This window comes from Oppia nitens, unplaced genomic scaffold (genome assembly GCF_028296485.1).
Source record: "Oppia nitens isolate AA-2021 unplaced genomic scaffold, nextdenovo-longstitch-racon4-pilon3 scaffold5_pilon_pilon_pilon, whole genome shotgun sequence".
Taxonomy (NCBI): Eukaryota; Metazoa; Arthropoda; class Arachnida; order Sarcoptiformes; family Oppiidae; genus Oppia; species Oppia nitens.
Genome location: NW_026533243.1, coordinates 6663835 through 6678514, shown reverse-complemented (window position 1 = coordinate 6678514; position 14680 = coordinate 6663835). Strand labels below are relative to the sequence as shown.

Sequence of the window (14680 nt, the reverse complement as noted above, 5' to 3'; positions counted from 1 at the left end):
AAGTAAATATAATATTATAATACCGTTTCGGATATCAATTTCAGTGTTAATAATATCAATCATTTAACACTTTATTAAATTAATAGTTATGTATTATAAATAATATAATAATAATATTGTCTTAAAAATATACGCTATGTTTTCATCGACAATAATATAAAAATTTTGATTAATTACTATAATTAGTACTGARTTTAAGTACAGTACTTAATAAACTTATTTTTTCTCTTCTAAACTAATTTGAAACTAACTTTTCATTTGTATGACATCCAAGTTTTCATGTATTAATATGTCTATACCCACGATAAGTACATGTACAGTACCTTGATGATATCTGATACTATACATTGTATAATATTGATGATATTTTAATAATCTAGCAAGCGCTTTTATTTTATGGGAAATTCCCAACTAATTATTAGTAACTTAATAGTTTTTAATATCTATTTTTAACTTATTTTATTTTTAAAAATACAATATTAGCAATGTTATAGTTTATAATCTACTGGTATTGTATTATACACTAAATTTACAGTAGTAATGAATTATATTGATTTCATTGTTTGTGTGATATTTTGTAGAAACAAATGTCAAAAATTGGGTCAAATGCTTTATTACGTAACGTTATATTAAGTTAAATAATTATATTATATATACTGTAATACTATAGTATTAATATTATTGTTTTTGCAGACTATTATTTTATTAAATAAACTGTTTTCATTTATTGTCTATTTATAATAATAGTCAGTGGATTATTGAGTAAACAATTTATTAAAGTAATAATTGACTGAAAAATAAAATTAAAGCTTAAATATATTGCAATTTTCAATACAGATGTAGTGTTTGTGTCATAAACTTTATGACAACACAACACAAACAGATCATAAAAATTGAGAAATTCTTTGCTATCCTTTAACTACTGTATTGTATTAACAAAAAAATTATTGATTTTCTACTCTGAAAACACATTTACTTTTGTTTATTATATGCTAACATAGAGTACACACATAGACAATGAATATTTATATACTGTATTGATATAACAGTGTTATAATAACACCGATAAACAACTGTAAACAATAATATTTTGAGGTTTTTATTTACAATAATTCTACTGATTATATGTTTTGAACACATATAAGAATATTCTGTGATTTGTGTGAAAATAATTATTGAGGAATCATCTCATTATTGTTTAGCAATTTATGTTATTTATAAATATATATTTTATATAAATAGTTTTATATTATTAATAATGATTATAATAGAGACGTTTCATAATAAAAATGATTAATAAATTTATGATTTCATTGATATTTTGAAATTTTAAATCTCATTGACGTTAAAATGTTATATCATATGATATATCAAACAAATGTTAGTTATATTTAAATAACAAATTGATATTATATTATATATGATTTGTTGTTATAATCTAATAAAAGTGTCAAATAATTTGATGACAATAATTGTTAAATAATCAATTGAATGAATTAATGATGACTTCGGCAAACAATTGGCCGCCAAATACGGTTAATTCTGGTCACGTATCGCCCGAAATGTTAGCACCGTTTCAAACAAGTGCTGCGATGACCAGCGGTGGTAATGCAGTAATGCCCACATCGGTGGTCGAGTTGACCATTTCGTGTCGTAATCTACTGAACAGAGATATCAGTTCAAAATCGGATCCATTTTGTCTGGTAATGACCAAAGAGTCGTGGAATGACAAGTACTTTGAAATCGGAAGAACCGAAACAATCAAAGATAGTTTGAATCCCGAATGGGTTAAGAAATTAGTTATTTCTTATAACTTCGAGACCATTCAGAAGTTGCGATTTGAGATTTGGGACGTCGACCCAAATAAGAAAGAATTTTTGGGTCAATTTGACACCACTTTAGCTGAAATCGTGGCATTTTCTGGCCGTCAATTTGTCGGCAAACTAACGGGATTACCGAACCGTGATTTAGGAGAAATTGTGATTGTTATTGAAGAGCTATCTTCGTGTAAACAAATTGTAAATATGAAGTTTAAAGCGAAATCATTAACGAAAAGTTGTTGGTTTTGGAAGAATGACCCGTTTCTTGTGCTCACGAGATCTAATGAAGACTCAACATTCTCAGTGGTTATGAAGAGTGAACCGATAATGTCGTCACAAAACCCGGTTTGGCTACCGATCACTATGAGAGTCAGGACTTTGTGTAATGGAGATTACGACCGAACCATTAAAGTTGATGTCTTTGATCACCGATCGAGTGGTACGCATAAACTTATTGGTAGTTGTCATACAAGCCTTAGAAATCTAGTTGAAGGCAATAATAATAATAAATATCCGCTGATTAATACAAAGAAACAAAAGACGAAAAATTACACCAATTCTGGAATACTTGAATTGTCATCAATTGCAGTGACAGAAGAGATAACTTTCTTGGATTACATTCGTAGTGGTACTCAAATGCATTTTGCAGTTGCAATAGACTTTACGGCATCTAATGGTCCGCCAAGAGATCCGCAGTCATTGCATTATTTGGACATTTATGGCGGTCGACCCAATCCTTATGAGATAGCATTAAAAGGTGTCGGAGATATAATACAACACTACGACAGCGCCGGAATGTTTCCTGCCTTTGGTATTACTATAGTCTTTGATTTTATCCGAAAATTTGACGCAAATATTAATCTTGTTTTTAGGATTTGGTGCCAAACTTCCGCCAACTGGTGATGTCTCACATCAGTTTCCTTTGAATGGTAATACCGCACATCCTTATTGTTCTGGAATTCAAGAAATTCTTGATCATTATCGGAACCGTTTAGCAACTGTAACACTATTTGGTCCCACAAATTTCGCAAATGTTATCAACAATACGGCGGCCATCGCACAGCAATTTCAAGACGGAAAGCATTATTTTGTTTTGTTGATTATAACGGATGGTATCATCTCTGACATGCATCAGACTAAGAATGCCATTGTCAACTCATCCAAACTTCCCATTTCACTAATTATTGTTGGTGTCGGTGATGCAGATTTTGCTGCCATGGATGAGCTCGACTCTGATGACCGAAGACTTCAAGTGGACGGCAAATACGCCGAACGAGATATCGTACAGTTTGTGCCACTAAATCGTTATCTGTCTCGTAATCACAACAACAAGAATGAGCTGTTTATTAAATCACAGGCAGATCTCGCCAAAGAAGTTTTGGCCGAAATTCCCGATCAAATGACTGGTTATATGAAATCGAGAGGATATAAGCCAATCAAAACTGAAACTACATTTCCTAACACATCATCACTTTCTACATAAAGTATCAAAAAAAATTAATTTTGTATTTTTTGCTATCAATTTTTATTTCTATTATAAGATTATTTTACTTAAAATATTGCCGAATAATATCTAAAACGCTAATATTACGAACAATTAAATATTTAAAATATAAAATAAGTGTTGATATTTATTATATAATATTTATTTGATAAATTTTTTTAATTATTATAAATATATTATTGTAATTACGATAATTATAATTTACATTTACATAATATATTTCAAAGTAATACTTTTTAATTGGATTGTAATTTTAATTACATAATAAAATGTGTTAATATTTGGATAATTATATAAAAAATGTTTAAATTTAATAATTTAGCACAACAATTGTTGAATTTCATTTATAATTTAATATGTGAAAATAATTTACCGATAATTTATAATAAAAATAAATTGTTACTAATAAAAAATAAACCACTTGTAATAGTTATTCAGATAAATAGCATTGACAAAACATAACTTCAAATCATAAGAAATAAAATAAAATATTTGAACATTTATTTCTTATAATCTTACAAATACTGTAATCTAGTAAATCGCTAAATATATTACTGATATTATAGTATTAATAATAGTGCTTATTATCTAAAAAATCAATAATTTACTCTCACACTTGTAAACTAAATAACTTATAAAAAATTTTTGTATATAATATTTATATTTGTGTAGATAAACAAAACACTAAAACATAATTGACATATATTTGCTTTTCGTTAATAAACAGAATATTCTGTGAATCTAATAAAAACATATAATATATTATTATTTTGAAAGCATTTTAATACAGTAAACAAATATATATATCTGTATAAAGTATAATATAATAATTGTTTGGATAGTATCAAGTATTTTATTTTGATATCAGTATGCTTATCAAATTATATGTCAATGCATTATATTAACTATTTAAAGTAAATAAACAGGGTTAAATAAAAAATAACTTGCATATTTAAAACTGTAATTTATATACCGTATATACAGTAATTTAGAATTGCAGTTGTTTTAAATATTAAGTTATTTTTTATTTAACCTTATTTATTTACTTTAAATAATTAATAAATATATAATTATTCAATAAAGAATATTTTTTTTAAATAAATATTTATCAAAAAATAATTAAATTGTTAACATCAATGTTAATAAAAATGTTTGTCTAAAAAGCTAATCAATAAGATTATGCACGTAATATAGTTGTTTTGTTTATGCGGTATACACTGTATTATTATAATTAAGTGTAAAAATAAAACATTTTTGTATTATATACGGTTACGGTAATTCAATTACGGTAATTCCGGTTTGTATCGGGTATATATTATATTAATATATTTCTATTGTATTTAAGTAACTATTAGTTAAATTATATAAAACTAAATTTAACTAATWAAATAAATAACTAATCCAATTTGTAGCTAAACTTTTTAATAATGTATTTATTATTTTTTGAAAATTAAAATAATTGTTAAATTAGAAATATTTAACAAATTATATTAATATATTGTCCATAAAAAATTATATATTTACTCAAACCAATATAATTTATGTGAATGTATAGATAAATGTATATAAAATTAAAACGGGACGGGAAGTGAAACGTGATAAAAATTGATCGTCTAATTGATGAGTAATGTAATACATTTGACAGTTTGTGTTTCACTGAATGTGTTTCACTGTTTGTGTGACACTTGTTGTCGACTCTAACTGTAAAACAAGCGTTCAATGAATTTGTAAACAAAAACATCGAAACATTTAAATAATGAAAAACTGAATACAAAATCAATGCGTGAATCACTTCATTCAACACATTATTCAATAATATAATTAACTATTGATTTGAAGTTTATTTTTGTCATTAAAATTGCATTCATTTCGTGTAATCAGTGATTAGTGTCTCTTATGTTTCAATTGTTTAATAAGTTTCACAAAAAAATCAATTGTTTTGTCGATATCTGTGATGACAAATGATATCCAAAACAACAATTACTGTCCATTCAATCCGTCGGTAATGTTATTAACGCATTCAATGTATTGACGGAACCGTTATCTCAATGTTTGGACCGAACTTTAGTCTCGTATTTAGTACTTGTAATTCAATAGAAAAGCCAAACAGTCATGTCTTCGGCACCCAATTGGTCACAAAACTACACGAATAACTTGAACTCAGGCCATGTGTCCACCGAAATGTTGGCCCCGTTTCAGTCCACTGATGGCATGTCCGGCGGCGGCGGTAACGCTGTTATGCCGACGACGCAGATAGAGATGACCATTTCGTGCCGTAATTTACTCAATAAAGATATACTCTCGAAGTCTGATCCTTATTGTTCGGTTCAGATGAAAGACTCGTGGAGTGAGAAGTTTGTTGAAATCGGTCGGACAGAGACAGTGTTGGACAACTTGAATCCTGAATGGGTTAAGAAGTTTGTTATTAGCTATAACTTTGAAACGGTTCAAAAGTTACGGTTTGAAGTCTGGGATGTGGATCCCGATGGCCGAGAATTTTTGGGTCATTTTGAAACTACTTTAGCCGAAATCGTGGCCTTTTCTGGCCGACAATTTGTCGGCAAACTCTCAGGTATTCCCAATCAAGACTGTGGAGAGATTATTATTGTGACCGAAGAGTTGTCTGCGTGTAAACAGATCGTTCAAATGCAGTTCAAAGCAAAGTCTTTGACCAAAATATCGTGGTTTTGGCGAAACGATCCGTTTCTTGTGTTCTCACGATCTAATGAAGACTCGACCTTTTCAGTGGTGCTTAAGAGCGAACCGGTCTCTTCCACACAAAACCCGGTTTGGCTGCCAATCAATATGAGAGTCAGAACTTTATGTAATGGAGATTATGACAGAACCATTAAAATTGATTGCTATGATCACAGATCAAGTGGTGATCATAGACTCATTGGTAGTTGTCATACAAGTCTCAGAGATCTAGTTAAGGGTCCAAATGAAAACTCTTATTCATTAATGCATTCAAAGAAACAGAAGAATAAAAATTATACAAATTCTGGACTTCTTGAATTGGTTACCATTGCAGTGACAGAAGAGATAACTTTCTTGGATTACATTCGTAGTGGTACTCAAATGCATTTTGCAGTTGCAATAGACTTTACGGCATCTAATGGTCCGCCAAGAGATCCACAATCGTTACACTTTCTGGACATTTATGGCGGTCGACTCAATCCTTATGAAATAGCGTTGAGAAGTGTCGGTGAAATCATACAACACTACGACAGCGCCGGAATGTTTCCTGCCTTTGGTAAGTATTTGTATTATTGGTAAAGTTATGACAATTACAACAACAAAATATTTATTTTAATAGGATTCGGTGCTAAACTTCCTCCGACGGGTGAAGTTTCACATCAGTTCCCATTAAATGGTAATTCCTCTCATCCCTATTGTAGTGGAATTCCAGAAATTCTTAATCATTATCGAAACCGATTGGCTTCCGTCACATTGTATGGTCCGACAAATTTTTCTAACGTTATTAACAATACGGCATCAATTGCCAGACAATTTCAAGACGGAAAACATTATTTTATTTTATTGATTATAACTGATGGCATCATTTCCGATATGCATCAAACCAAGAATGCTATTGTCAATGCATCCAAATTACCCATTTCTATCATTATTGTCGGTGTCGGTAATGCCGACTTCGCAGCTATGGATGAGCTCGACTCGGATGATGTAAGACTACAAGTAGATGGAAAGTATGCCGAGCGAGATATCGTTCAGTTCGTGCCATTAAATAGATATCTATCAAAAAATGGTCCGTTTGTCAGATCTCAGGCCGATTTGGCTAAAGAAGTTTTGGCCGAAATTCCCGATCAAATGACCGGTTATATGAAATCGCGTGGATTCAAACCCATCAAAATTGTGCCAACAGATCCATCATCACAAACAACTACTACACAACCAAATGCGCCAACATTTTCAATGTCTTAAAACAAACAAAAATTCTTTCATTAAATTAACGCTTTTTTGACATTTAATTGTGAATTAATTTAGAATTTTTAAATTAGAGTACAGTTTTTATTTATTGTTACTTTAATTGTTACGATAATATTATTATTATTACCGTTAATCTACTTTTTTTGACGACTATTTAAAATAAGATAAGACCAATTGCTATCTTAACTAAATGTGATTATAATATAAGTCAGTAAATTTGTTTTTTATTAATAAATATTTATATAATAATATTAATTTATAATGTATTTGTTAATAATTAAGTATTAACATTTTAATAAACTAATATAAAATAAATTAACCATGCCATTTTCTGGTTATCCATAACTAAAATTTATTTATATTATTGATCATTAACTTGTAGACCACAACTTATAATACATTATATTTAAAGTATAATTTAGTCCAATAATGTCATACTATTATCCAAAAAAAATAATGTATTAGTATTTCTTGAGTTAATTTAATCCAATTTAATAGAAAATCTATAAAAAACAGGTATATGTTTAATACATTATTATTTATAATAGATATTCTTGTAATTTTTGAATATTTAAAAACTATCATAAATTAACATAAATTTTAATTTTTAATTTTATTTTAAACTATAAATATTACTATTATTTATATAAATTTTTGCAATCAATGAATTTAATGATTGAAAATTTAGATAAATATATAGTTTTGATTTGGGGTCTCAAATAAATAAACGCTATTTATGTTTATTGATATGAAAAATGTGATGAAATGTTTGAAAACATTGTTTTTCAGATGAAATTTGTTTTTAATTTTAAATTACATTTAAAAATACATTTCGTGTAATCAATGAATCAAATTCATCGACGATTAGTATCTATTATACCATTGATGAGACACAAGACATTGAATAATGAATGGATTAATCATAAAAGTTTCAAAACTAAGTCATCGGTAATCACCGATACAATGGCCACAGGAATATCGGGTGTGAATACATGTGAAACACGAGTTTTGTCGGATTGTAAGTTAGACACAAAAGCCACGCGAAGAATGAAAGTGTTGGTTAATCCACGACAGGATATGGTCGACATCGATGGTCAACCAAAGTTTGTCGACAACGAGAATCAGTTCGCTTTTAAGATATTGAATCCTTTATGTTATTTGGATGATGTCCTCATTGATGATAAAGATGTTGTTACTAATGAAGATTTTATTTATAATCTTTACCACAAGTTTGTCCACATTTCTCCTCATGAGTACCAACAATCAGCTGTTATTATTAACGATTTGATCCAAATTCTAAGTAAATTAAGTGATAGACAATTGTTATCAGTCTTGGAATCGATGACCGAATGGCCAACACTTTACTCGCCATTTGAGACATTGTTTTATAAGGTTTGGTCTAATGTTGACCAACAACTCGTTAGACGACTTTCCGCTACAAATATTACTGATAATAAAGCGGTGAAAAAGTTTTTATTATTTGGAAACATGTTTTATAAGTTAAAAGTTGCAAATATTTGTCAATTTAATGATATGTTGGTCAAGAAGATGATTGCACCAGACTTTGAGTTAAATAAGATATCATTTTTGCATCTCTTGTTTTATATGAATCTTCACCGACGTATTAATCCAAAGGTCACACAGTATGTGACCAAACAGATGAAAATACTGATGAATGACATGACTTTAGATGAAATATCTGTGTTTTGTATGACATTTTTTAAAACAGAAAATAAATTAAACGACGATTTAGTGGTTTTTATATTAAATAAAGCGATTAACGATTTGTCCGATGAGATCAATAACATCGGCCGAACAGCGATCACAAAATGTATTCGTAGGTCATTTCACTTTCACTTTCAACCGTTGGTTAAACAATATATTAATCGATTGAAACAATTGTCCAACAATTCAGAGATGACATTAACTCATGTCCTTAATCTCAAAGTTACTGCAAATATATGCGACCAAAAATTGATGTCCGATGTTATCGACAAACTATTGGACGATCCGTTTGCTTTCCGTATCAAAGATATTGAAAGAATATTTCTGTGTTTATCTCATTTTATGTACCAAATCGGTGAACAAAAATTCAAGACATTAACAGATATATTAGATATCAACGAAAATATATTTCAGTTGACACGACATCCACTTTGTTTGCTTAATATTTTACATTATTTAGTAATTTTAGATTTTTATCCAAAATCACTAATTCGTAAATGTTTTTCACCCGAATATTTGGAAAGACTTAAAAGTAAGTGATTTATTATTGATATAATTAAAATTCAATGATTTTTTTTGTTGTTAAAAAGTTTATAGATTTTTAAATATATTACAGAGAATTCAAAACTTGATTATCATCGACATCTACTCCTTACAAATACTGCACTAACTATTGAACGATTTGATGAATATATGGATTTAATTTTTGAACCAAACAAAGTCTATAAATATCATCAATGGGTTCTCAATGAAGAAATAGGAAATGTCAACCATTTAACCAAAAGAAGTTCACTAATAAAACAAGTTTATATGTCATTGAAGTCCGAGTTTCCCAAAAAAGTTCAGTTATCTCATGTATTGCCATTTAAAAGCTACCCTTTTGTTGTTATTTGGGATAAAGATAACAGTAATTTTAAGATAACTCCGACCACAATATTTAAACCAAATATGTTTAAAGATAGTATAATTATTTATCTATTAGAGATCAATGACTATTCAACAATAGACACATGTATGAAGGGCTCTGTCCAACTGGAAATAAGGTTACTTAAAGGACTGGGCTTTAAAGTGATACCTATGCCATGGCATCATTTAACACGTTATGTCACACCTAAAGCCAAAAGTAATTTATTGATTAAAGAAATTAACAAAGTTTGCTCTAAATAGTGATTTGACTCAAATTTAGTACATAAAAAATTATTTAATTTTTAATATAAATAAATGTATGATAATCACTAATTTTAACATCATCATTGAATTCAATTTATTTTTATAAAAAATATTTTTATTATTTTATAATCTATTTATGCAAAAAATATATAGCATATATAATACAGTTGATTAAAATATTACCATTACTGTACTGATACACATTTTTGTTAATTTATTACCGCTATATTTAATACAATATATTAATGTATTACCGTAATTTATATTATTATACACTATAATAATATAAATTACCGTTAAATGTTGATTAATTCTCCCTATAATTTATACTTAACCGATATTATCAAAACAATTACTTCATAATGTAATCAAACGATTGTCTTGAAATAAATAGATTAGTCTTTGATAAGAAAGTTATTATATAAGTTTGATAACAATTATAATGAATTTTTTTTATTAATTAGACATTGAAAGTCATAAATAAAAACCTGAATATTGCAAAATAGTTACAATAATACTTGAATTGTTATTTCCTGCAAATTATGCAATTTGTCGTAATATTATTTTTTTATAGATATAACTTAAAGACAAATTATTTTATATAAAATAAATAATTATTTATTTTTTATTTTAAAACTAAATTAAATATTTAATCTTTGAATATATAGGTTATAGTGACCTTCATATAAGATTAACATTTTAAATAGTTTTAAATATATCATTTTAAAAATAGTTTTAAGTAGTTATGATAAGCAAAAACATTTAAAAAACAAATTTACATAAAATACATTAACTAAATACAGTTAAATAGTTATTTTTTGGCAAATTATTGTTTTTTTTGTGATTATAATAATTCATGAAGTCTTCAATAGATGTATTCAATGGGAGTGTGTGTGGGATATGTAGAGAGCATTCACTGTAAAACTTGTTGTATTAATATATCTCATAATAGTGTTGAGTGTATAGTGAATAGTGTTTAGTGTTTATTGCATCGACTCGTTGTCAATATAAATGTTAAACAATTTTTTGACTCAATTTGTGAGCAAATGATTGATTCCATTGATTACAATAATCGACTCATTCATTGATTTCATACAAAAAGCATTGAATCGTTAAAATTGTTGTCTATTTATAGCATTAGTTAATCATTTGAATTGTTTATCAATTTGTGGACCAATTGGTTAACGACTTGACAACCGATCGATACAATGGACATACGTTTGTCATAATTGAAGTGTAATTAACAAATTTGATGTCATTACCGATTGTGTGATCAGTTTTATTGGCCACTTGAGTCTACCGGATGTCAACCCGAGTGCACAACAACTATTCAATGGCCAGAAGCGGGTCATTAAGTGGACGTCAATCGTTTGGTCGCCGTTTGAGGACACGTTGCGATATTTGTATCCGTATCTTCAAATGGTTACCCGTATTATTCATAGTGTCTGTACTTTCGTGGGGTTATTATGCATATGTGATCCAATTGTGTGTCTTTAATATCGACCTAATAGTGGTTAAGATATTTTATTTGTCCATTTTTCACGTGCTTTACGCCATGACTTTGTGGTCATACTGGCAGACCATCTTCACCGACAGCGCCCACATTCCCAGAGATGTAAACACTTACTGATTGTTTATATATTATTTTCATATTATTAATTGGTTTATATATGTATATTATGGCCAACAGTTTTGGTTACCGCCGACCGAAAAGGAAAAGCTATTGCAGGAGACAAATGAAGAAAACCAGAAGCGTCTTATTGAACAATATGTGTTTGACAGGAGTCTACCGATTCAGTGTCGGGCCTATAACGGAATGTATCGTATTTGCGAAAATTGTTTTATGATTAAACCAGACAGAGCTCACCACTGTTCGGTTTGTGACCAGTGTGTCCTCAAAATGGATCACCACTGTCCCTGGTATGACACACACAAACACATTACTTAATTGTGATGATATGTTTTGTTTATATACATATTGTTTGTTAATAATAGGGTTAACCATTGCGTCTCGTTTTCAAATTATAAATTTTTTATATTATTTCTGGGATACGCCTTCACGTTATGTCTATTTTCAGCCATCACTTCATTTCCATATTTCCTTAAATTCTGGAAGGTATTCATCATTTTAATTATATTTATAAATTCATTGATATTAATAACAATAATAATTAAATGATTTAATATTTTTTATTATTACAGAATGAACTGACAGAATGGGGAAAATTTCATATATTATTCTTGTTTTTTGTATCGATTATGTTTGCCATTAGTTTGATCTCTCTATTTGGTTATCATATATATTTAGTTTTGCTCAACAGATCTACATTAGGTCTGTATATTTTTATAGTAGTTTTTTTTGTTTATGAATATTTAATTTGAAATATTCGCTATTTTAGAGTCATTTCGGGCACCGGTGTTTGCTGGAGGACCTGATCGTAATGCCTATAATTTAGGGAAATATAAAAACTTCTGTCAAGTATTTGGTGAGAATAGGATTTCATGGTTTCTTCCACTTTATACTAGGTTTGTGATAATAATAATAAATTGATTGTTTCGTTAAATTAGTTTATTTATAATTTTAAGTGTTAAGACAGTTTAGGATCCAATATATTATTCATATAAAAATTCTGCTAATTGTTGACACAATATATTAGTTTAAGCCCTTTTGCACTCTTCCTAAACCCTAATAGTATTGGAGACGGCATTATATATGAGACGAGAGCCACCAGAGCTCCAATGGCCGATAACTGCAACAATCAGCAAAGTTTTTACAACTCTATCGGACAGTTGAATATACCAATTGAAGGAGATTTACAGCAATCACACCCCGATGACAGGTCAGCATAACGTGGCCATTAAGATATACCGTATTCCTAATTATCTCTATATATATAACTTTTTGCCACACCTTTGCCCAACAAATGCTATGAAATTAGTTATGTAATGTAAATGCAGTTGAAATATATATATATATATATTTAGCTAATAATACGGTAATCCTTTATACTATTTAATCTTGATTTTTAATAAGATATAAGAAATATATGGAGTTGTAAAAACTTAGTGCTATTTTTTAATGAAATTTTATGAAAATTAGATTTTTTTATTTTGAAAAAGTAATAAAAAATTGAATTTATTATTAGATATATAATTTTATTTATTAAATAACATCTATTGAATACTGAAATGTTGAATGTCTTAAATTGACAGTAAGGGCAGTGGCATTGTTTTTGAGCAAAAAAATGATTACGAAGACAATGACAAACTTCTTAATGGCGACGATGAGGACAGAGAGGAAGAGGCTATTATTGAGCGCACATCCACTTCTGGTATTCATTGATATATTATTATTATAAAAGCATGCAATTGTGTTGTGATGTGATGTGTCATAAATGTTTTGAAAATCAATGGAAAACTCATATATATATATAAATGGATCAATTATTTACTGATAACTGGTTAAATGTGAATTACATATACCATATACAGGTGCAAATCATAATGATATACCGCAACAACAAGTTAAGTCATTTGTAATGCACTCAGACATCGATACCAATTCAAGTCAAATATCATAACAAAAAAATCTTTATATATTTATAATAATCTTTTTATTTGAAAATCATTTGAACTATATTTCAAATTTTGTTATTTTTTCTCCAATTTTTTTTATTTATTTATAATGTATATTTATATAAATTTATATATTAATATAGTTTATTTGCACTTAATAAATAATGTTAACAAATTTTTGTTGAACAACAAGATTTATTGTTAAATCATATTCAAGTAAAATAAATAAATTACTACAATATATAACATTTTGTTACATAATATTATAATATCCTATCTATAAATATCAAGTGATGCATATCTCCAACAAATCCAGTAAACAATTGGCCAAAAATTGTCTGTCATTTGTAAGCATTTAAAAAAATAGTATCAATTATATGTCGATGACTATTGTATTATATATTTATTATTTTTGGTATTTCATATGAAAAAAATACAATTTCCTGACAATACGTCTTCAATTTTTATGTTTCATAAGTGCAGAGCAAACATTACAATCAAATCTTATCGTAAATAACTTTGTTATTATGATATATCCTACCAAACAATTGTTGACATTGTATTTTCATTATTATTACTATATTGTCAACATGTACTGCATTTTGTTACTTTTTATATATAAATTATATATCCTATTATTACTATAATATTTACTTTGACATTATAAATGAATCATTTTTTATTAATCTAAGTTATATATAATATATCAGTTAAAATCATTTAATTAAATAATTACTTAAAAAAGAATGATACGAATCCGAGTTTATTAAAAATTAAATAATATTTTTAAAAATGACACATAAAAGGCATGACAACAAAACTAAAATAATATATAGTTTATATTAAAAAGTTGATATTCAACTTTCAAGTTATTTTTTAATTTAATTGATTAATAGACAGGTTATTCCCTAAAATAGACTTATGTTTTTATATTGCA

General features: G+C 27.8%; 4 protein-coding genes across 5 annotated transcripts; all 4 read left to right on the top strand.

Annotated features, from left to right (window-relative positions):
- Positions 1 to 1445: 1445 nt before the first annotated feature.
- On the top strand, positions 1446 to 3382 carry LOC128961052 (copine-8-like). Its single transcript, XM_054307259.1, has 2 exons — positions 1446 to 2631; positions 2693 to 3382. Exons 1-2 carry the CDS (start codon positions 1500 to 1502, stop codon positions 3301 to 3303), a joined length of 1743 nt encoding a protein of 580 aa, XP_054163234.1. The 5' UTR covers positions 1446 to 1499; the 3' UTR covers positions 3304 to 3382.
- A 1757-nt stretch (positions 3383 to 5139) lies between these two features.
- LOC128960994 (copine-9-like) lies at positions 5140 to 7297 on the top strand. The gene is made up of 2 exons (XM_054307184.1): positions 5140 to 6577; positions 6641 to 7297. The coding sequence occupies exons 1-2, from the start codon at positions 5437 to 5439 to the stop codon at positions 7264 to 7266; spliced, it is 1767 nt and encodes a 588-aa protein (XP_054163159.1). The 5' UTR covers positions 5140 to 5436; the 3' UTR covers positions 7267 to 7297.
- Positions 7298 to 8023: 726 nt separating this feature from the next.
- On the top strand, positions 8024 to 10164 carry LOC128961672 (uncharacterized). The gene is made up of 2 exons (XM_054307930.1): positions 8024 to 9529; positions 9614 to 10164. The coding sequence occupies exons 1-2, from the start codon at positions 8116 to 8118 to the stop codon at positions 10162 to 10164; spliced, it is 1965 nt and encodes a 654-aa protein (XP_054163905.1). The 5' UTR covers positions 8024 to 8115.
- Positions 10165 to 11118: 954 nt separating this feature from the next.
- On the top strand, positions 11119 to 13732 carry LOC128960861 (palmitoyltransferase ZDHHC20-B-like). 2 transcript variants are annotated; one of them, XM_054307008.1, is made up of 7 exons: positions 11119 to 11782; positions 11858 to 12087; positions 12163 to 12283; positions 12370 to 12499; positions 12567 to 12693; positions 12861 to 13007; positions 13381 to 13732. In XM_054307008.1, the coding sequence occupies exons 1-7, from the start codon at positions 11471 to 11473 to the stop codon at positions 13508 to 13510; spliced, it is 1197 nt and encodes a 398-aa protein (XP_054162983.1). In that variant the 5' UTR covers positions 11119 to 11470; the 3' UTR covers positions 13511 to 13732. The 2 variants fall into 2 exon arrangements, with proteins under 2 accessions (XP_054162983.1, XP_054162984.1); XM_054307009.1 differs by lacking the exon at positions 12861 to 13007.
- Positions 13733 to 14680: the final 948 nt, after the last annotated feature.